General features: G+C 45.5%; 3 protein-coding genes across 4 annotated transcripts in view; 2 read left to right on the top strand and 1 right to left on the bottom strand.

The window, feature by feature from the left end:
- The window catches only part of LOC115533313 (E3 ubiquitin-protein ligase SH3RF3), a 64,045-nt gene extending 60,240 nt beyond the window's left edge, over positions 1–3,805 (top strand). Inside the window, exons 9-10 of the mRNA XM_030343762.1 lie at positions 1,538–1,920; positions 2,401–3,805. Of these exons, the coding sequence (XP_030199622.1) occupies positions 1,538–1,920; positions 2,401–2,569 (552 nt within the window). The 3' untranslated portion in view covers positions 2,570–3,805. The remainder of the gene's footprint in view (positions 1–1,537; positions 1,921–2,400) is intronic.
- Positions 3,806–9,479: 5,674 nt separating this feature from the next.
- septin10 (septin 10) lies at positions 9,480–17,500 on the bottom strand. Of its 2 annotated transcripts, none has more exons than XM_030343750.1 (10): positions 17,346–17,500; positions 16,676–16,787; positions 16,056–16,251; positions 15,533–15,719; positions 13,204–13,365; positions 12,569–12,665; positions 12,071–12,239; positions 11,779–11,911; positions 11,427–11,611; positions 9,480–10,773 (listed from the first exon to the last, which is right to left on the bottom strand). In XM_030343750.1, exons 1-9 carry the CDS (start codon positions 17,373–17,375, stop codon positions 11,429–11,431), a joined length of 1,269 nt encoding a protein of 422 aa, XP_030199610.1. In that variant the 5' UTR covers positions 17,376–17,500; the 3' UTR covers positions 9,480–10,773; positions 11,427–11,428. The 2 variants fall into 2 exon arrangements, with proteins under 2 accessions (XP_030199610.1, XP_030199609.1); XM_030343749.1 differs by having other exon boundaries at positions 11,433–11,611.
- Positions 17,501–17,837: 337 nt separating this feature from the next.
- On the top strand, positions 17,838–21,581 carry sowahca (sosondowah ankyrin repeat domain family Ca). The gene is made up of 3 exons (XM_030344312.1): positions 17,838–18,820; positions 19,446–19,841; positions 20,033–21,581. The coding sequence occupies exons 1-3, from the start codon at positions 18,029–18,031 to the stop codon at positions 20,516–20,518; spliced, it is 1,674 nt and encodes a 557-aa protein (XP_030200172.1). The 5' UTR covers positions 17,838–18,028; the 3' UTR covers positions 20,519–21,581.
- Positions 21,582–22,869: the final 1,288 nt, after the last annotated feature.

Genomic DNA, 22,869 nt, shown 5'->3' with positions numbered 1-22,869 from the left:
TTGAGTATGGACATGTAGGCTGTTATACCTGTTATACCTGACACACTTCCACTTTTTAACTGCATACGTAACAATACATACTTATGTGTGTGTATATATATATATATATATATATATATATATATATATATATATATATATATATATATATATATACATAAACGTTGTAAATGGGGTTTAGTCCTGGCTGAGCGTGTTGGATGAGAGCAGATAGAGGCCTGTGGACCGGGCGAGAGATGGCACGATGAAGCGCGATGATGACTGTCTGGCGTACACCCGGCCGCGGATAATCTGTGCACGCTGGGCACGATAAGACGGCAACAGCGGCTCTAGCGCTTTGCCTGGACGCCTGCCACCACGTTACACTCGCACACAGGCACGCACGCATGTATACACACACATACACATACACATACACACATACGCATGTACACATACTGTTGCTGGGGGTTTTGAATCCTACCTTTGAGAACTACCTTGCGCTTCTGAATGGTTGTTCTACAAAAGTCGTATTAGAAAGGTAGTAATTCTAGCTGGTGTTGAAGTATGTCTAACGGATACGTGTGTGCTTGTGCGTGTGTGTGTGTGTGTGTGTGTGTGCGTGTGTGTGTGTACGTGTGTTGAGGTGGTCCTTTCATCATGAATTGCACAGATAATTGGCAGTTATTCAATTCTCTATTTAAGCAGAGGGAAGCACACTCTGATACAGTATGACTCAAACATGTATTTATGTCATTCACATGCATTTTCAATCTAGCCCATATCTCCCTCCAGTGGCGTGTTTCTGAACTGCATTTGAGAAAATCCCTCAAAAAGAATCCTTCTACCCGGTTCTGAGGCTGCACCTGGTTCTCCACCAGACAGTGTGTGTCTCAGCAGGCATGGGATCAAGAGGTGTTCCCCTCTTTAGGAACTGTGCGGTCTGGTTCCAAACAGAACCCCCTCCTGCTCAAACGGACCCAGTCCAACCTTTAAAGCCTTTTGATGAATGTAGAAGAAAATGACTCCTTACAGACTTTATAATAATACCAATTATAATAACCATTTCAAAACCAGGTTAACAAAGTGCTTTGCAAAGAATAAAAATGTCTCTCTCTCTCTCTCTCTCTCTCCCCCCCCTCCCTCCCTCCCCCCCCCCCCTCTCTCTCTCTCTCTCTCCCCCCCTCTCTCTCTCTCTCTCTCTCTCTCTCTCTCTCTCTATCCCTACCCCCTCTCTCTCTCTCTCTCTCTCTCTCTCTCTCTCTCTCTCTCTCTCTCTCTCTCTCTCCCCCCCTCCCTCCCTCCCCCCCCCCCCTCTCTCTCTCTCTCTCCCCCCCCTCTCTCTCTCTCTCTCTCTCTCTCTCTCTCTCTCTCTATCCCTACCCCCTCTCTCTATCTCTCTCTCTCTCTCTCTCTCTCTCTCTCTCTCCCTACCCCCTCTCTCTATCTCTCCCTCCCTCCCTCCCTCCCCCCCCTCTCTCTCTCTCTCTCTCCCCCTCCCTCCCTCCCCCCCTCTCTCTCTCTCTCCCTCCTCCCTCCCTCCCTCTCTGTCCTGCAGAAGGAGAAGAAGGCGGGGGGTCTGCTGAAGCTGCTGTCCGGGGCGGCGGCCAAGAAGAAGTCGCGCTCCACGCCGTCCTCCCCGCCGACCCACGAGCCCCGCACGCCGTCGTCCTCGGGCCACGCCCACCACCTGCTCCACCTCCACCACCACCACCACCAGCACCACGCCTCCTCCGCCTCGGGCCACTGCTCCCTGGAGTCCCTGGGCCGGGCGGGCTCCTGCCCCATCGAGAGCGAGACGGGCGGCGCCGCGGGCCTGGAGCCCCTGCACAGGAAGTCGGGCTCGCTGGACACCACCTTCCCCATGTCGCCGGCCACGGCGCGCTCCGGCAGCGCACTGCTGGCCCTGCGGCCCGAGACCAAGCCCCTGTCCCGGGAGAGGTCCGTCAGCGCACGTGACACGCATGCATGCACGCGCACACACACACACACACACACACACACACACACACACACACACACACACAGCAACATAAAGCGGTTACTTTTTTTCGATGCACAGCTTTAGACATAATCAAATCTCTCTCTCTCTCTCTCTCTCTCTCTCTCTCTCTCTCTCTCTCTCTCTCTCTCTCTCTCTCTCTCTCTCCCACTCTGTCTCTCTCTCTCTCTCTCTCTCTCCCACTCTGTCTCTCTCTCTCTCTCCCACTCTGTCTCTCTCTCTCCCACTCTGTCTCTCTCTCACTCCCTCTCTCTCTCTCCCACTCTGTCTCTCTCTCTCTCCCACTCTGTCTCACTCTCACTCCCTCTCTATCTCACTCCCTCTCTATCTCTCTCCCTCTCTCTCTTCCTTTCCCTCTCTCTCCCCGTCATTCTACCCCTCTCTTTCCCTCTCCCCCCCTCCCCCTCCCCCCCCCTCAGGTACCGAGTGGTGGTGCCCTACCCTCCCCAGAGCGAGGCGGAGATCGAGCTGCGGGAGGGGGACGTGGTGTTCGTCCACAAGCGGCGCGACGACGGCTGGTACAAGGGCACCCTGCAGCGCACAGGCCGCACCGGCCTCTTCCCCGGCAGCTTCGTGGAGAGCTTCTGATTGGCTTGGGTTGGGGTGGGCGGGGGGAGGACGCGGGGGGGGGGGGGAGCAGGCAAACAAAAAAACAGTTTATCACGCACACTCTGTCTAGCAAGCACACGGCACAAACGAACGAACACACACAAACAAGATCAGACCACACACATACACACAAACACACACTCACAAAGATGCCTGATAAACGTTAAGAATAATATGCACACTTATACATGAAGATGTACACACGTGCATACACCACACACATACACACACACACACACACACACACCCACACACACATACACACACACACACAGACAAACAGACAAGATAAGAGCACACATTTACACACAAACACACACTCACACAGATGCCTGAAAAAAAGAATATACGCACACCCACGAAGATGTACACATGCACACACACAGACAAGATCAGAGCACACACATACACACAAATACACACTAACACAGATGCCCGATAAACAACAAGAATCATATGCACACACCCACGAAGATGTACACACACACACACACACACACACACACACACACACACACACACACACACACACACATACCTAGACTTCACAAATTCTCAAGTACAAACATGAATACATAAACAACACCTGTAGATGTACAGGGAAAACAAACATGGAAGCACACAAAGAGACGCGGGAGATTAATACAAGCTCTTATCTCGCTCTGCCTCACCACAGCCAGAAGAGGCAGAACACACTCCCACAATCCCACTCACTCACAGACAGCAGAGCAGCTGTGTGACAGGGGCCGTCTGACACACACTGAGGACCCCCTGGCTGTTAACATTATCGGCCCCCCGAAGGATGCACAGACTCTGAAGGCAGGACATCCACCCTCCCCCCCATACCCAACCACCCCCCCACCCTCCTCCGCCGACTCTGTTTTCTATGAAAGCGTTTGGAAACCTCCCACCCTGGGCTGACATGAATGCTGGTGAAATAATAGTTCACGATCCCGCCGTGTCTTAAAAAAAATCAACTGGGAAATAAGTCCGGAATTTCACAAAAGGACATTTTTCCGAAATTTCCGAAAATAACATTTTCTTTTCTTTTTTACCAAAATGTTAACCAGCTCAACGGGTTTGTGTGGTCGCCCTGTCGATGCCTGTGTGGGCACCCTGTTCTGTGCAGTGTACGGTGGTTTTGAGATTGGATCGTCTCTCGAGGTCTGAGACACCCTGTGACTGCCATCTTGTTAGGACCCGGTCCACCATGCCCCCCCCCCCCCCCCCCCCCCCCCCCTCCTCCTCCTCCTCCCCCCCCCCTCGGCCTATCCTCTGACCACCTCTACCTGAAACAAGTCGTTGTGTTGTACCGCTTCGATGTGCATTCATGAGCCGCGTCCGTGAGTCCTGATTTCTGTCCCCTGAATGTTGGGGGGTGGGGGGGTCCATTTACAGACCTCCCGCCCGGCTCCTTCTCTCTATTTATTTCTCTCTCTCTCTCGCTTTTTGCTATCTCACTTTATTTGCCATGGAAATCAAAGCACAGCAAGTGTCATGTTCATTTCTTACTTGTGTGTGTGTGTGGGTGTACGCAAGTGTGGTTTTGTGTATGTGCATGCGTGCATAAACACATTTTTATGGCACTGGGTGTCTGTATTTGTGTGTGTGTGTGTGTGTGTGTGTGCGCGGGTGCGTGTGTCATAATACCAGCCATGCGACAGCTACCAGAGGTGGCAATTGGATACCAGCAAGTGAGCAGTCAAACTTTAACAACACACTTTGTTTATTGCCTCCGGACTAAATCTAACTTTTAGATGCATTTTCTGCTGAACCAGCAAGAGACCAAAAATGTGAATTCCCAATCGGGCAGTTTATTGGCAAAGCACACTCAGTTCTTATTGTACAAACTGCAGTTGAAAGTGAATAAATTATCCTCATTGGCTAAGCTCACTAGAGTTATCTGAGCTAAACACACAGATGTTTAAAATAATGCTCTGCAAAGCACACACACACACACAAGCACATCAACTAAGAAAGCACCAATCTGCTTACTGGTTAACCAGTCATCAGCCAGATATTTGTTCGATTTTTTTTTACCGTTTGGTGCTTGTCCTAGGGCCCACATGCACAATAATATACGTAATCTGACTGCTTCAATAATATTTTAAGGCAGTTGATAACCCATAAATTCCCGTCCCATGTATTTTTGGGTACTTTTGTTTTTTTACCTCCGTCAATTAGCTTGGTGTGCAGTTTTGACTTTTCTACCGAATTTGCAAATGTGGCAGGAGAAATATTCCTTCTTCAGTAATAACATAATACAAAAGAAATTACTTTATTTAACATCCTTCTTGTTACACACAAATGAATCGCAAAGAGCAGGGACACAGATCAGCAAAACTCCCCATGTGCCACATCGGGAAGCTTTGCATCTTGGGGAAGGCCAGGGTGGAGGGACAAACTTGGTTTGTTCAAATCGGGAGCTATTCCTTTAATCGATAAAATACCAGGCTCATTGAAAGCGCTTTGCATGTATTCAGGAAAAACCACAAGGGTCTGGGTAATAACAACAAGCAGTAGCAACTGAGCCCAGACATTAACTCCCTTTAGGTTACAGCTCCCCTCCTGCAGAAACTTCTATATAGTCCAAGCACATACCTACTCTGCACACATTAAAATTTGAGTCTGGAATAGTGTTAAGGTCAGCACAAAGCGTATACGCACACTTGACACACACACGCACAAGAGCACACTCAGCGTTCATAATAGTTGGACCATGGCCCGCCAGCTGGTTGTGTCTGTGAATCCACGTGATATATTTTTGTTGTGTGTTGATGTTGACTTGTTGTGAAAAGCCAGCCGTTGTTTGTTCCTTCTCTCTCCTACTCTGCACCAAATGAAGTATTCCGCTGTCCTTCTTGATCTCAGATTTTCTATCTCTCAGGCATAGATGCAGAACTCATTCGCTGACATCCCTGATTTGTCTTTGAATTGTTTCTAGGAAGCCCTACTTTGAAGCACAAGTCAAACAACAATTGAATGAGAGGCCAAGTGTTTTTTTCTGCGTCGTTCTCGAACCACCTTGCGGGGATGCCGCGAGGGACCATGACAGAAGGACATGTATTTTAAGGTCATAGCATTTTGGGATCTTTTGGGGTACAACATTGACTGCGTTGCAGTGGATCTTTTCATCTGCCAGTTGTGTTGCTCACGAGTGATACCAGTCATTTAATAAGGGCATTCGTTGGTTAAAGCTGCACTATGTAACTTTTCAGCTGTAGGCTTTTACTCCATTAAATAATATCTTGGCTAGAAAGTTTGTCTAGAATAAACGTGGCCTGTCCACGATTCAATCCAACCAGGGATTTCCCCCACGCACATGTTTTTATATAGTTAAAACTGCTACAACTCAATCCACCAGAGGCTGCTCATGGCAAAAATTACATAGTGCCAGTTTCAGTTTTTTTATGCATTTTTTTTTTACAATCCTCAAATAATGTATTGGATGTAAGGGTGGGTGAGACATGCCATGGTCCATGTGTAGAAAAACCTCATGACAGCGCTATTCTCTTTTTCTTCTTCTTTGGTAATTCTTGACAGCAGAGCCTTCACCATGCCATCTTTGATAGATGTTGGCCATATTTGTTCCTATGGATACTTGTTTTGCTGGAGTATGTACCATATGCGTGGAATGGGACGCCGGACTGACCCTCTTAATGTAGCTCTACAGGACGACTTGGCGAGATGCGTGACGATGCAGCGTGACCCAACGAAATCACGGACCGACTGCCACGGACCGGTTTGTCGGTTGGTTGATGGATCGAACTGCAGCTGAAAGAAAATAATAAAAAAAGATACTATCCAGAATTATATATATATAGATAAATATATATATATATATATATAAATATAAAAAAAAGTTATATATTGTGCAGAATATTTATAGGCCTTTTGTGCCATTGAAGTTCATGCTCTGCACTGGTGACACCTGGTGCTCTGGATACCATGTGATCATTTTACATCGTCTTGTACTGATGACCCGTGGTTGCTTTGATGGGGTTTTTTTCATGTCAAGTGCATTTTTCGCAATAAATGCCTTTGTTTAAAAAAAATACGAAACATTTGCACAGATGTCTTTGTGAATGTGTCTCTCTCAGAAAAATGGAATGACCGACAATTTGTTATTTTTCTTGTCTCAATTTCTCTCTCTCTCTCTCTCTCTCTCTCTCTCTCTCTCTCTCTCTCTCTCTCTCTCTCTCTCTCTCTCTCTCTCTCTCTCTGGCCTACTGTGGGAGCTGTACATTTAAATATGGCTTAATAAGTAAAAGTGAAGCAGCGCTTTAACCTTCAACACCCTAAGGAAGGCCACTCTTATACAGACTTTGGACTTTAGCTGTCATCCCCAAAAGTCAATGCACTGTGGTGCAAAGTGTCAGGCCTATATAGAAACATCACAGATTGAAGACCCATGCAGAATTCACAAACAGTGGCAAGAAAATATCAGGTATGTAAAATGATTTATGTGTGGTTTGAAAGTTTTGATGCTCCTTCAACCATGCTTCATGCTTCCTCCCTTGCTCACCCTCTTTACACCCCTTTTCCCTACTTTACCCCGCTGTCCCGGTTCTATCCATGTTCCCCTGTGTCATCATCGATCCTCCTCCCCCTGCTTGTGTGCTGGCAGGAGCCCACCCGCCTGCACCTTGCTCCGGCTCTCCCGAATTTGGGCTTGGACTCGCTTTGGTAATTGGTAATTTCATAGTGTCAAGAGCGGTGCACCTAAATGACAAGCTCATCTCTGCCTGGCAGCCACTCCCTCTGTCACTGGGAGGGGAATCACAGCGGAGCCTGTCTGCCCCGCCTGTCCATCACCAGTAATCACCTCTATTTGCATTTAGAGTGACTCGCCAAAAGATGGAGTGGCTGATGTGTGTGCAAATTTACGTGCATGTGTGTATGTTGGGGGGAGGGGGGGTGTGCATGTGCATGTTTGTGTGCAAGGCGGCGATGACATAGGTGTAAACAATGCACAAAGTTATATCAGTGTGTTCAAGAAAACAAGCAAACAGCTTTGAACGCTGCACATGAAGAACCCAATCAAAGTCTGTTCTTTGTACGACCATCCACACGCGTTTGTATTGCACCTAAACATCTGCGCGCATATTCACGCCGTGAATCCCTCTTTATTCTACCTTTTCATACACGTAGTAGGCTAACTCATTTTTTCTCCCTCACACAATTTCTCACTTTTTTTCTCGTCCGATGCGAAATATTTCACGCTCGCAGTTAATCATCTCTTCCCATCTCTTGTTACAACTGACCCCAACGGTCTGGTGGGCCAGCTGCTGCGGATAATCGATCAGCATTCCTCCAAGTCAGCCCGCTGGCACTCATGCGCCCCACCTGCCTGGAAGACTGCCAATGATCTTCAGAGGCGGATGAAGGGCAAAGAGCTTCAGAGAGAACATGTTTAAGGTTCCCCGCATACTATAGGCCGGGGGACCAAAGCTGCCACGATGGTATTAATATAAAGCTACCGACCAGGTTGGCAACGTGTTCTTTATTCTCGAAATTAAAGCATCCAGGTGAAGTAGTGCCGGTTCAAATTTATGTAGGATTTTAGAACAGCTAAAGAGAACCAAGAGACACAGCGAAAGACAATTTAAATCCATTTGTTTAACCTTAATAAGAATCTGCTATTGTGAGCTAAAAAAAATACACCAATCAATGAAGTCAATTCAGCCACACGCAATGTATGTGAATTGGACCCAAAGAAAGTATGTGGTGTTCAGGGCTGTAAATGATGTGGGGGTCACCTGGCAGCAGCACTAGCATTAGGTGATTGGGGCACGGCTGGGGGTAGGGTTACAATGTTACTGGTTTTCTGTGGGGGGGGACACAGCCCTGTTCCTCCTCTCCTGAGCCTGACGGCGGGAGAGGAGGAGCTGAATGATCGCTCTTACAGGGGTACAGTAAGGGTGCTAACTTGTTTTGTTTCAAATAGGTTATACAGAAGCTCTTTCTCTGTGTTTCTTGCTATTCATATTCATCTGTCAAGCTTATATCCAGCTAATCAAGATTATATGCTGTATATACGTTGTATATACAGCATTCAAAATGATCTGTAAATGTATATATATAGGCCTATTTAAGTACACGCATATTGGCCCCTGATAACACAGGGCCCCGTTGCAGATTAGATGCACTTTTATCATGGGATGATGTAGGCGTCATGAAATGAGTCACTGGTAAAGTAGGCTATTGCCCTGAAAAAAGCATTTTAAAATAGATGTGCCAAAATCGATCAAAGAAAATAGGGATGCACAGTATATCAGTTATGCAGAATGTGATTCACTTCATTTAGCCTATATTTAGTAGTTCATTTAATTAATTAGAATAAACTCTAAACTCTAACCCTGCTATATGTGATTGTTGAAACGTAAAAACAAACATAACATCCAGTTTAATTTCACAGTAGTTTGCGGATAAGAATGCCAGGATCTCTCCAGGCTCATGATAAAAGCACAGCAGTTTCAATCATTTATAATACATAAAACGAAAAAGTCTTGCAAAGTACGCCATGTTCCCGCTTTTCTCAATGAAATCTAAGCGATTTAGAATGTCAAGTCCAAATGATGAATGTAGGATTTCTGTTACCTACCAGATGTAAATCCTTCACTTCTATGAAAATCGTTTAGATAATATTAAAAAAACATAAGGCCTACTCTCTATCAAACTGACAAGTACCCTGGAGGAAATATTTCTGTTCATCGCTCTTGTCTGTACATTTGATTTATTTATAGTTTTTTTCCACATAGAACACGTAGAGATTTAACAGGACGGGGGAGAGCAGTCTCTCTGGTTTCCAATTCAAACCAAATATTAACGGAGTTAATGAGACAACAGAGAATCAGAGCTGAAGACGGGAATAGGAGACCAAACAAAATTGTGACAAAAATACAAAGATTTATTCAGACATTAGAAAAACATTACTTCGCAATAACACTGTTCTTTAGATGAAGCCTGGTAAAAAAAAAGTGGGCTAGAGAAATAGTTGGAAGGGTTTTGGGCCTTGTCAATCCCTGGTGCGGGCTGTGTTAGAGGATGGTAACCCACAATGGACCTTCTGGCTCCAAGTAAATGTTAGTTCAACTCACCCTTTACTTAAATCTGACACAGTGGTGTGAGGCTTACACAAACTGCTGCACACACAGAACACAATGCTGCTTTAAACAAGGAAGGTCTTGACGCAAACTGCTGTTGCTTTAGGTGAACTGAATAATTTTTCAATTTAATAATTTCACAAGTACAAGAAGATGAGGACGGAAAGCTAATATAGTGCTTATTTTCATCCATCGTTTTTCAATAAAACCAGATATTTTCTTTCCTTTTCATATCATCCATCTCTTGAAACAAGAGAGACAGTTAATGGGCAGGTAAACTCTATAGATATATAAAATAGTTATTATATATAAAATGTATTACAATCCTGAGCAGTACAGACTTCAAGGGGAAGAGCCCATCTGTAATTGGATTAGAAATGCTAGAAATAACTATGGTAGAATTCCATGCGGCATGAACCCAGTTTCCCTTCTTAAACTCAATTAGAATATTTCAGTAACTAGCAATAGTCACACTGGAAGTGGAGGATATGACGCTTTTTCTTGGCTGTATATTATGAAGTCTCAAGCTTCAATTTAAAACAAACATGGCCCTATTTTGGTTCAGGCATTAATATTTAAATTTTAATTGGATTGCTCATACTATGACATAAGTGGAGGTAAACTTGTCAAGGAGGGACAACCTCTACTTCATAAGAGCCTGCATTTTCTCAGGCTTAGTGTAAAAACTGGTGCTCAGTCGGAACCATTTTTGAGGACTGAACTCGGTTCGGTAAAAAGTACAATATACATAAATCACAAAAACGCAGGTGTACACAAAGAAAAAGCATTCTTGTAAATACAAAAGGATAAATATAAAAATACATTACTTAAAGTGAGTTTCAATCCCACCAAAATAAGAATATGGAAAATCGGGATTATTGGCGTATCACACACCTTAAAGCAAACACAGAATTAACTTTGGCACGTGTCCCACTCACACACATACACTGGTGGTCATCCTTTGGTTCCCGACTAGTGTTACAAACTGGCCAATGAGGGCAGAGGAGATGCTCTTGCGGGACTGCGTGGTTGTGTACAGAGTACCGTCATGGTGGAGATCCTCACATGAACCCCGAGCTGAAGGAGGGAGAAAGATTAATGTCAGCAAGCTAAGAGTCTCCGATAGCATTTCTAGTGTATCACAATAGCTTTGCCGTAATGTCTGCAAGCAAGAATTCATTTAGTTTTAGTCTAATGGTGAGTCGGGTCTAGCACTCCAAGAAGCCGAAAGCCTCTGGATTGCCTGTTTCCAATTGCAATCTACACATAAACCGTGCATTGGCTGAGACACATCAACATCGTGCCACATTTGAGAGGCCAAGACAGGCCTGTAAACAAAGTCAATGGGGAAGCTGAGTATTTTGTGGAACAAAAGCACCACCTGTTTACTTTAACAATTTCAATGAGTCATTGTTATGTACCTAATAAATCCTACTTTTCTCCACTTGGATCATAAATCCCTAAATAAAAAATCATTCAAATCTATTGAAAAATGTAAAAGTTAAAGTGCTAACTACAATGAAACAATGCATTTTGTAGTAATGTTTACAGGCCAATGTTTGCCTCTCAAATAGCAGACCTACGATACAAAAGGCCAATGCGGTGTCTATGCATCCAGGGTTTCCCACCCCCATCTGCTACTTAATCGCCCGCCGCTAAACCCAGCCGTAAATCGCGTGGATAAAAGCAGGTCGGCTCCGTGTGATGTGTATAAAAGAGGGGAGGCTTGCCCTTACTTCTTGCGGTCCTTGTCCTTCTTGCCGTTGGAGGTGAGGTTCTGGGCGGCCAGGAGCTGGGCGGCGGCGCGCCTCTTCCCGAAGGAGCTCTGGTCGTCCTCCAGGAGCCTCCTCTTCTCCTCCAGTGCCGCCTTCTCGTCGGCGTGGAGACGCTTCAGCTGCTCGAAGCGGTTCTGCAGCTGCACACGCAAACAGACACACACACACACACACACACACACACACACACATCAAATAGTTAGATCACATCTGCCTATCGGGGTCACCCCCACGCAGAGCTTCTTCACTCACTGTGTCAGATGGTCTTGGTTTTTTAAGTGTTTTTTCACCCCCCCACCCTCGTTACCTCTCTCTCAGAGTCCTTCAGTTCTGACTCCTTCTCCTTGACTCTCTGGACAAACATCTGTCTCATCTCCTCCTCCCGCTTCTGCAGCTCCAGCAGGAACTCCTGTCGCTTGGCCTCATAGGTCTCCTGCAGACTGCAACCACACACACACACACACACACACACACACACACACACACACACACACACATGCGGTGAAAATGACAGCAAAGGACAAGAGAGGCTGGGCGCGCGCGTGTGTGTGTGTGTGTGCGCATGCGTGTGTGAATGCGTGTGTGTCCAACTGTCCCACCTGACGGGCTTGCTCTCGGGGTCCGTGTCCTTGAAGCCCATCTCCTCCAGCTTGCAGCGGCGGTACAGCTCGTAGTGGGCCGTGTGCGTCTGCTCCCGCAGGTCCTCCATGTTGACGCAGATCAGCATCTCCCGCAGCTTCACAAAGTCACAGTGGGTCTCGTTCTCCACTGGGGGGGGGGCATCGCACACACACAAATTAAGATAGCATGCAAGGGTGGTGCAGGGGAAACAATGTCAAACTAGGTTTCTACACCTTGCTCAGAACCATGGCTTATCAAAGGCAAACTCTGATTATACAAGCTAGTTAAGTTGCACTAATATTACTTATTTTGTTGTTTTAATGTTCTTAATACATCTGCTTAAATGGTGCAAAAATGCCATAACTTAAGGAGCAAATTTGAGATAAAATGTCCTTTTTGCACCACATTTTTTAACTGACTTTGTAGTTTCAAAAAACTGACTACCTAATATCGTCTGACCACTTTCACTCACTCACCTTGGACCACGCCCCAGGGGTACTGGCGAGCCTTCACCATTTTGTTGCCCACAGACACCTCCTCTGTGCTGCCCACTACGGCGAATGGCAGAAGACCCTACGGACCCAGTGTCACATACACTTTACAACTCGCCCATTTACACAACCATGACCTAAACCATACAAAGACCCCCCCCACACACACACACAACTCTGCAATTCAGGCACTGGTTTTAAAAGCACAGAGCAACACTCCTTCCAAATGCACCTATGCAAGTAATGTGGCTCAAAGTATTTAATAAGTAAGTCAATAGTTAGGGTAAGGATGAGCCGGGGAACCAGTTCTTAACATTCCCATGGATTTGTTCTGTGCCCTGTCACAGGATCATGTATTGGAAGTACAGGTTTCAGTCAGAGATGGGCAATCACACAATCATGATAAACATATATATGTCTTTGTATATCAAATAGTAACAAAGTGAGAAAGTTAAGCAATAAATGGCAATTTGGGATCGCTAAAGTTTGATTTATTGGCAACTACAAATCGTTCTTATTCAATAGAGTAAGTAAAACTGAGCTCTCCCTCATTAGTATGCTCTTGTTTGCCGACACTCTTTCTTGTGACATTGAAGTTAAGGCGTGTGCGCGTGTCTTACGTTCATGGCAGTGTTGACCTGAGCCACGGTCTCGTCGTCCAGCGGGAACTGGTAGATCTGGACCCCGTTGCTGACCAGCTCGCTCATGATCTTGATCTTGAACTTGTGCAGCTCACTCTTGCTGATGGTGTCCGCCTTGGCGATGACGGGGATGATGTTGACCTGCAGTGGGGCGGGGGGGGGAAACGTCGATCCTTAATACAGACACATGCATTGTTTCACACGCTATTCCAAATATCCCTCATTCTGTTGTTACGGTTTTGAAGTAAACACGCAGAATGGATGATCATTATAAATCCTTTTCGAAATGAAAGTTGCAAAACATTGAGTAAACAAAAAGAGATTTGAAATCATGTTAAAAAAAGAGAAAAAGTAAAATGTATCCTACAAACAACTTTTTTTGTTTACTTATTGTTTGGATGTGGCCACTGACAACAATATAGATTAAATCTGGCGGTTCGCGAACTCAGCACTCTTCTGTGTGTCTGTGTTCAGTTGACGTTGAGTGAATGTTTTGCAATGCATACAAAAGTCTGTACCGTGTCAAATTCGGGGGACTCTCACTATTTCCAACCCATAGGGGTATAAAATCCTAGTTGAGTCAATGCAATATAAATTAAGTGTGTGGTGACGTCGCTCTGCCCCCGTGATTGTCCATTGTTGACCCGCAACGGCCATCTCATGCACGCACGGACACACGCACGCATGCATACACACACACATACACACATGCACGCACGCACGCACACCAATAACTGTCCAGCTGAGCGAGTATCTTTTCCCGTCAGTGGTCCGGTCCCAAACCCCTTCTTTCTCCCTTTAATTGTACAGTGACACAAAGGGACAGCTAGTGTGAGAGACTGAGGCGCTCAATTGCTCTCACTCCTAGCCATTGACATGCTAATTCCCCGGGTTACCGACGGTGGAGGCCCGAGCTCGCAACAACGTTGAAAATACACACAGAGCCTGGGAAAGTCTGAGACCACCACAAGAGCTGAACGTTTCCTTTTTTTTCTTTATGTGAACAAAAATGTGCCTCTATAACAGACAGCGAAAAAAAAAAAAAAAAGCTATGCTGAAATGATAAGGGTCTGAGAAATAAACATGGACACGCATCGCTATGTGCTTACAATGGTTATAAATAATACTGACATCTGGTTCGTTGGCATCCACTGTGCTGGTTTTGGCTGGTGTTTCGGAACTGTACACACTGTGTTCGGGCCAGAGCTTTCCATAACACAGCTAAGTTGCCGCAACACAATTAAGAAATGATGAAATACGTTGCAAAATATGTGTGACTGCAGTGTCTCTGATCCACTGGCTTTACACAGCAGAAGGAGCCTCTTTTGACAGCTACATAGCTCAACCGATGAACATAAAGTCAACTAACAGAAGCCTTTGTAAATAGCAGCTATCGTTAATTGCCACCAAAGCATCATTAGTCTTGACAAATTGAAACTTGGAGCAGACCCATTGTACCTTAAAGCCAGACGGAGGCTACAACACGCACAGCAACCATGTAAAACCCTCAAATGAAAGCACCGAGCCCGAGGGCAAAAACCAACGCATCCCAATCAGTTTTTGATGCACAAAGAAGGCATGCCTAGTCATTTTATCCCTAGACCTATAATACAAACAAGGATGAAAAACAGTTTCATCTTCAACGTGCTGGAGTTGAAATTGAAAACGGGCTTTCCATGGAGTAATAATTGGGTTGCCAGACCGAAATTATTCAACTTATACGACGCACAGCATGGGATGAACACTCGCTGAGCTGGGATCCAAAGGAGGGACTGCCTTTATATGACGGATAAACTAAAGTCTACAGGAGGCTTGGCAAATACGTGTTGAAATAAATGGCTGCGTCAATTTTCTGGTTTGAAGTACCGGTATTTTTTCCTGAGAGCAGATTCTTTGGCATCCCATTCAGAAAGTTATGAACCTTTTCCTCACAATTTGTGTATGAACGGCATAAAGTGAGAACTGCAAGAAATCGAACATAAAGCTATTTTCACATTTTGTGAATGCAGCAGTATGTTGAGTTTAAAAAAGTACAGTACACTCGATATGGAAAAGCCACAGTGAGCTGACGATAGTCCAAATTCCAATGTCCTGCTTAGCCTAGAGGGTTGGTTCATCTCAATGTCACATCACAATGACCGCCACCATTTTGGCACAATAGGAGCACTGGAATGTAACTCTCCCAAGTCATTTAAACATCAACAGCAGACTATCAGCTCCCAAAGATCCGTGGATGCATTCTGAAATACAAGCCTAATTGGCAGATAGGAAAACAGTGATCCTGTAGCTATAACTTTCCCATCCTTACCTTACTGTCCAGCTTCTTCATGGTGACCAGGTCAAGGGACTTGAGAGAGTGGCCTGTTGGAGAGATGAAGTAGAGGCAGGCGTGGACGCGCGAGTCGTGGTAGCTGTGGAGGGAGCGCTTGATCTTCAGCTCCTCCTGCAGGTAGCTCTCAAACTGACGATCAATGTAGTCCACCACCGGCTGGTAACTGCACAGCAGGATTTCATTATTTAGATTAGATATTACTGTCTTTGGGCACATACGAGTACATCATGCTGTACCTGGCTTATTGGTACACATTTTTGAGAATTGATATACCAATGGATAACAAATGCCTGAATGTGTTTTAGAGCACGTTGAGAAAAAAAAAAGAAGAATGTAGCTTTAAGGTTCAAATTATTTTCTTTGTTTTTTGTACATGACCGCTTCCCTAATCGGGATTATACCCTATGCGTTCCAAACATGTTCTCTCCAACGACTGTAGAACCACATTGTGGTTTCTCTGTGCATCCCTGCCCCCTTTATGTCCAGCCCCTGAGCTCACCTCTCCTGTTTATTCATCTGGTCCCCGAAGCCCACCGTGTTGACCACAGTGAGGCGCAGGCGCACGTTGCTCTCCTGCAGGTCGTAGGTCTGAGCCCGCAGCTTCACCTGCGGCTCAAAGTGGGAGGCCTCAAAGTTCTCAAAGTTTGTGTTGAACAGAGTGTCCATTAAGGTAGACTTGCCAATTCCAGTCTCACCTGAGGGAAAGAGAAGGTAAATGGGAAGAAAGAAAGTGAGTTTCAAACCTCCTCTCCACTGCCAAACTAACTAACTCAACATAGCATTACAGAACCGCAGCTCTGTATACCAGGTTGAACAGGCAAAAAGCTGAACTTTACAGTTAGAGCAATCAAGATTCCCTGAAATTATTGGATGAATGTTTGTATTCTTGGGAAGTTGAAATTCATTAAGGGTCTAATAGTGTTTGCATCTAGGTAGGTATTCAGACATGTAAAACAAAAGTATCACTTAATAATTGAGTTCTTAATGACACAGAATAGCTATGTAATCCATTATGTTTTAGGTAACAGGTCAATCTGTCCAAACAGCAGCCAACAAAGCTGCTTCTCCTGATTGGTGAGTGAGTGAGTGAGTGAGTGAGTGTGTGTGTGTGTAAAGTACCAATGCAGAGGATGTTAAAGCAGAATCCCTGGCAAGTAGACTTATTAACCAGTTGGTCCGGAAGGCTGTCAAAACCTACATGGCCAGACAGGGAGAGGGACCGGGACGGATCCTATGCAAGGACACATTTCCTCAACACAATGAATATGCAACCAACTATAGTCAACATGACAGTTGGGGAATCTGTAAATTATCTATTGTAACTCATAACTTTTAGTGGCAGTTAATAACTGGCAGTTATTCAGGTAGTTAAGTAATGCTATTAATGAATGACTTTAAAGAAATACAAAAGCACAACTTAATTGATAGCACATGACGGTCCCTCTATTGACAAAACGACTAACTTGTCGCTGTGGCATCTTAGAAAATTGGCAGAAACACACGAAACGAACTCAAAGTTGGCGTTGGCGTTAGCTATCGAGCTAGTAGATACCAAAGTTACCAACTCACAAGTCTAGCCAATGGCAGGGATTCAAGTTGTAATGACAAGCCATACACATAATCAAGAAAACTAAAAAACATAGTTCAGTCACTTTAAACTATAGTAAATTCACTTTCCTAGCTTGTCCTGCTAGCGTTAGCTGGGAAAGCCGGGGGACACACCCTGTCCAACATGCCTGGCTTCATTTGTCAATTGGATAGAGAGAGAGGATACAAAAAAACAAATTACCGGTTGCCGAGCCACATCAGAAGAACTCATAGCGCCAACAAAAATGTGTTTCTATGTTTAAGTAGGACAAGGGGTACAGGGCAAAACAACGAAAACAGTGAGTGTAAATAACTGGGATACGAAATGGTTCACACGGGTCGTCCTGGAACACAACACTGTACACTTTCCATGGGGGGTTGGCCAGATCATTTTGTGGTAATTTAAATTTAAATACATCTTAATCGATGTATTTTTTTTTTTACTTCATATCAAATACGGTATTATAATTTTCAATAATATATCCCGTTTGTTTAGTACAACAACATTCTCAATATATATACATTTGGTATACACTACTATACCCTTTGGTTCATAATGGTACAGCGCAGAATCGCTGGAAAGTGTAGCCATCTTGGCTCAGCAGCGATTTATTTTTCAATGGTTTTAAAGGGAAAGGTGGAGCCAATATGGACACCTCAGCGGACCAGTTTCCAGAGGGGCGTGGACGGGTTTTGTCACCACTGCGACCCCTGTCTGCCACCATGAACACATTTCACCCTCGGAGGAGAGAACGAGGATTACGAAGATGCTGTCATCGGCACCACCACTGAGTGGGGCCAAGTAAATATATATTTTTAACGCAAATGTCAAGTAATTCAGGCATATTTTGATTGCCATTCAATTTGCTCTGCACATGCTTCCAAATGGCGTCTGATTGCACTGAACAATCAATATTGGAGTTCTTGATGAAAAGCGGAGGGAGGGTCGAGCATATGGAGTTAATTAATCATTTCGAATTGATTTGGAAAAATGACTCGACGCAGACGAAGGATCGGGAGACCCTTTCACGTCTTGTGGACGCCGTAGCATTGGTGACAGTGGAGAACGGGGTGAAATTCGTGTGCATGAAGATGGATTGTCTGGACGCGGTGAGGCGCACCGATGCGAATGTCTATGCTGTGGAGTGCAATGGCAACGGCGTAAACACGCATGACAGTTCGCTGTCAAGGACATCTGCGCCAACTGTGGATTTAAACGAGACCTCGGATGACTGCTTTAATGGTAACTCGAACGATAAAGACCAAACAAGGGAGAAATCACCGATTTCCCCTGTGCTCGTGGACAATAACCCGAAACCTCACGTCAGCAGCTCTAGGGTCGCCATATCAAAAGAACCTGCCTCATCGACTCTTGGCCAAGTGGCCAATGATACAACGACCACCTTTGCAGGCACAGAGGTAAAAATGAGAGAAAGGAGAAGGCGAGAGTCAGCACCAGCTATAGGGAGTGAGCTGGACCACCCAGCACACCCAGTAGGACACCATTGTCAGGTGAGAGGCGGACGTCGGATCTCCAAGGGGTCCCAGCGGGCCATGCTTACCAGCGGGCTTTCAGAAGACAGCCCCTGGGAGGGACTCGATACGTTGGGAGATAGCAGCACTCCCAAGGGGAGTCGCAGGAACTTTATCGAGCTGATGATGAGCAGCTCCCCTCAGGTAGGGTTCTAAGGGGGTTCAGCCCGTGACTTTACTCCGTTTTCTAGTGCACTTCTCACTAGTGTAAAGAAACCCATTTTTAAACAAATGCGCAAGCAGCGACACATATATTAATATGTGCTATTTAGATAGGGGAGTTTTTTTGAATGTATTGTACATATTTTCTTTAGTAATCCACATATATAATTACGAATGGAAAACAAATAGATGGATGTATTGGATGCATGGAGCAATCCATTATTTACGATGATGCCTACCAGCTAAAGGGAAATGTATGCCATTTAGTGGCCGCTTTTATTGAAAGCATCTTACAATGCATAGCATGGTTGGGAATCGAACCTGGAGCCCTATGCATGCCCTGCTCAACTAGGTTGAGCAAGACAGCACCAATAAGAGAGAGGAGTTGCAGGAAGAAAGAGGAACAGATTGTGGAATGTACGTTCAGAGTTAATCCAACCACAGGGACATCAAACGCAGGTTATGCAATTGCTGATTCCAATTGCTGAGCTAGTGCACCACGACGTATCTTCTAATCGTTGAGTCTTCATTCAGCCAGATTACATGTTCAATTCACATTTGATTTCCCCCAATGTTTCTCCATAATTCTTGTCCACACACCGTCCAGGTGCGGAGGTCCATGATCCACCGCAGCTCCTGCCTGCGGGACTCGGTGAAGGGCGACGGCGACACCGCCTCGCTGCTCTCCTCCTCGGCCACGGACGAGGACTGCTGCGCCTCCGTCACCCTGGACCCCCTGGAGCACGAGTGGATGCTGTGCGCGTCCGACGGCCAGTGGGACAGCCTGCAGCCTCTGCTGGCCGTGGAGCCCAGCCTGCTCTCCAAGAGGGACTTCGTCACGGGGTTCACCTGCCTCCACTGGGCCGCCAAGCAGGGCAAGGTGGAGCTGCTGGGCCAGCTGCTGTCCTTCGCCCGCGACAGCGCCGTGCCGGTGGACGTGAACGGCAGGTCCGGCTCCGGCTACACGCCAATGCATTTGGCTGCAATGCACTGCCACACTCAGGTTGGTTTCAGTGTTGGAGTTTGGTAACTCCCCTTGATGCATGCTAATGCAGAACAAGCCCAGCCCTGCCTGTTGCACAGAGCACAGAAAGACCCGCTGACTAAAACGACATCAGAGACACCACGAACCCCCACCATGTGTAATCGTTTATTTGGCCAACATTTATGTGTTAACGCCCCTGTGATTGACAGGTTGTGCGAACGCTCGTGTCAGACTGGGAGGCGGACACTGAGGTGCGGGACTACAGCGGCAAGCAGGCCATCCAGTACCTGCCGCCCCCGTTGGCCGCGGACCTCCATCACCAGGGGGTGGTGGCGGCCACCTCCCCGACCGGCGCTCCCCCCGGGACGGACGCAGAGAGCACGGACCGGGGCGGCGGGACGGGCCGTGGGTGGCGCCTAGCCAGAGCCCTCCAGTCGGGCAACCTAAACCCGCTGAGGCTCCTGAACCCGTCGGCCGAGGCGACGGAACCGGACGCCGGCGCGAGCTGCAAACCCAAGGCGGGCGCGCTGCAGAGGAAGTCCTCCCTAGGTCGGCTCAACGCCCGCCTGCATCGCGGGCGCCGCCGCGCCCAGATCATCCACAGCCCCTCGTTCAGGGAGAGCGGCGAGGTGAGGGGGGACGAGCCCCTGTGCAGCCCTGTACGGACCCGACCGATGTCCAGCCTGTTTGGGTGAGCAGGCCGGACGTCCCGCAGCGCAGGTGGAACGGGTTATTGTTGGATGTACAACCGCTGTCAGAGTTTATCGAAAGGACCTTTGTTGTTTTTCTACTGAAATAGGAATATCTTAACACTAAAGCACAAACTTATTTTTTTCTAAGTTTGATTTACAGATGTGAGAGTGGCGTTAAGGTTCGGTTGAAATGATCAGTTGGAGTATAGATATGCAGTTCCTCTTAACCATGCTCCTGTTAGTATGGAAATAATATTTATACATCCCCTTTTTCTAGTTCTTAGTTACTGGTGCTGGATCTGAGACTTTTTTTAGAGAAGTAATATATTGTTGAAATATACTTTTAACGGCAGTTTCTTTTAATACTAAACATTTTAACATTGGAATGCATTGTTCTTTTTAGGATAATTCTCTGTGTGTTGCACATGTCACTTTGAATATATATTATTTTTTGTACCCTCATATCTTCATGTCTTTTCTCTCGGTTACATCGCTGCTTTGTACTTCAGTTATTGTGATTGTTCTTCGTAGATGTTTTATTCCCTTGTGCAATTGCATGCGTTTGTTATAAATATAGTTCTGAAACTAATATTTATTTGATGCATCCTGAGTGCCATGAATGCTGTGTTTGTGTTTGGGGACCCAAGTGGTCCCAAATAAGGATTGATTTAATTGCATGTTTCGCTTTTTTTTTTCTTACACCTACACAAAATAACTGGAGTACTGTATGGGTTGGTAAATGTTAAGCTGTATACCACCCGTTTATCTTGAGGACATGTCTGTTTACTGTGAATTCCTGTCATGTGAAAAACGCTCGCCACAGTGTTTCTTTGTCTCTTTCTGTTAACCATGGAGATAGAATAAAAAGAGAAATATAAAAGTTGACTGCTAACTATCTACCTGCCATTTGGCGTTAAATAAGTCCTTGCACCACAGTAATTAATAATGAATGACCCCTTTTCCACTATTAATCGTTAGGTTATTAGTTAGCAGTCCTGGATTATTAATGACTTTGCTTCACTCTGCACCTGGTGTGTGTGTGTGTGTGTGTGTGTGTGTGTGTGTGTGTGTGTGTGTGTGTGTGTGTGTGTGTGTGTGTGTGTGTGTGTGTGTGTGTGTGTGTGTGTGTGTGTGTCGTGTGTGTGTGTGTGTGTGTGAAGTGTGGGTGTATTTGGAATGGTCTCTTTCCAAGAAGACTTTTCCTACATTTCTGAACTTGTTTTTATTATTTTCTCACTTTTTACAAATTCCTGTGTGTGTTTAAAGAATAAGGTTGAATTTATTGTTTGGACACACACCCTGGCTAACAATATTAGTGTGTGACGTCCAATGCACCAATTTTAAATTTCATAAGGTTAGCAATAAATAATAAATATTCCCAAAGAGCCGACATGGCACGGCATAGTGGAAAAAACTTGTTCCAATGAGAATAACCTCTTAACCTGGTTCCTGTCGAGGGTTATTAAAGTGTGGGCTCATCATATATTTTCTCTGAAGGCCCCGTCTTTACCAGACCAATGCTGTTTTGCCCTCATTTCTTTCATAGAGGCTTTGTACCAAAAAAAAATGGAAACTGAAACTGAAACATGTTTATTGCCGCTTTCACAGGCCTTCATCTTCTGCTTAAAAACATGCTACTGAGGTCATGAATGGGAGGAGTGATGATGAAAAAAAAATGCAGTAGCCCACTTGCCTTGGGCAAATGGGCCATTGGGCGAGTGGGCCAGCAGCACAGTGTTGCTGACCTATATCCAGAGAATAATGGCCATTAGAAAAATTGCTCTCCATGCCAATCTTTGTCGAATGGGGTGCCCCAAATCAAGTTGTATGCTTGCGTGCAATGACATTACGTCGTATTTAACTACCTTTTACACAAACATACAAAATACAAACTAGTTGTCTATTACTGCGTTCATTTTGCATTCAAACACTGTGTCCACTTCCTCTAAATGTAGTGTCAAGTCCAAGAAAAGTCTGTGTGGAAGTGGGAAGGAACCATCAGACAGCGGTTAATGTTGCTGAGTGAGGGCAGGAGGCTTCACCTTCTTGGAAACTTGCAATGTGAAATCCCCATAAGGGTGGAAGTGTGGATGAACCATCAGACAGCGGTTAATGTTGCTGAGTGAACTGCTACATTGAGAGGAAGTGGAAACATTGTTATTAGGCTCAATAATCCAGATTAATAGACTAAACTAAATATTGTACAATAACAATACATTTATTGTATTTAAACAAATAAATGTATTTAAGCAAATAATTATTTTATTTAAATGCATGTTTTTAATAAAATAAACAACAACAGAGGCTGTTGTTTTTTATTGCATAAAGGACCAACTACGTGAGACAAATTAACA

Source organism: Gadus morhua, chromosome 20 (genome assembly GCF_902167405.1).
Source record: "Gadus morhua chromosome 20, gadMor3.0, whole genome shotgun sequence".
NCBI lineage: Eukaryota > Metazoa > Chordata > Actinopteri > Gadiformes > Gadidae > Gadus > Gadus morhua.
This window is presented reverse-complemented; position numbering and strand designations above follow the sequence as displayed.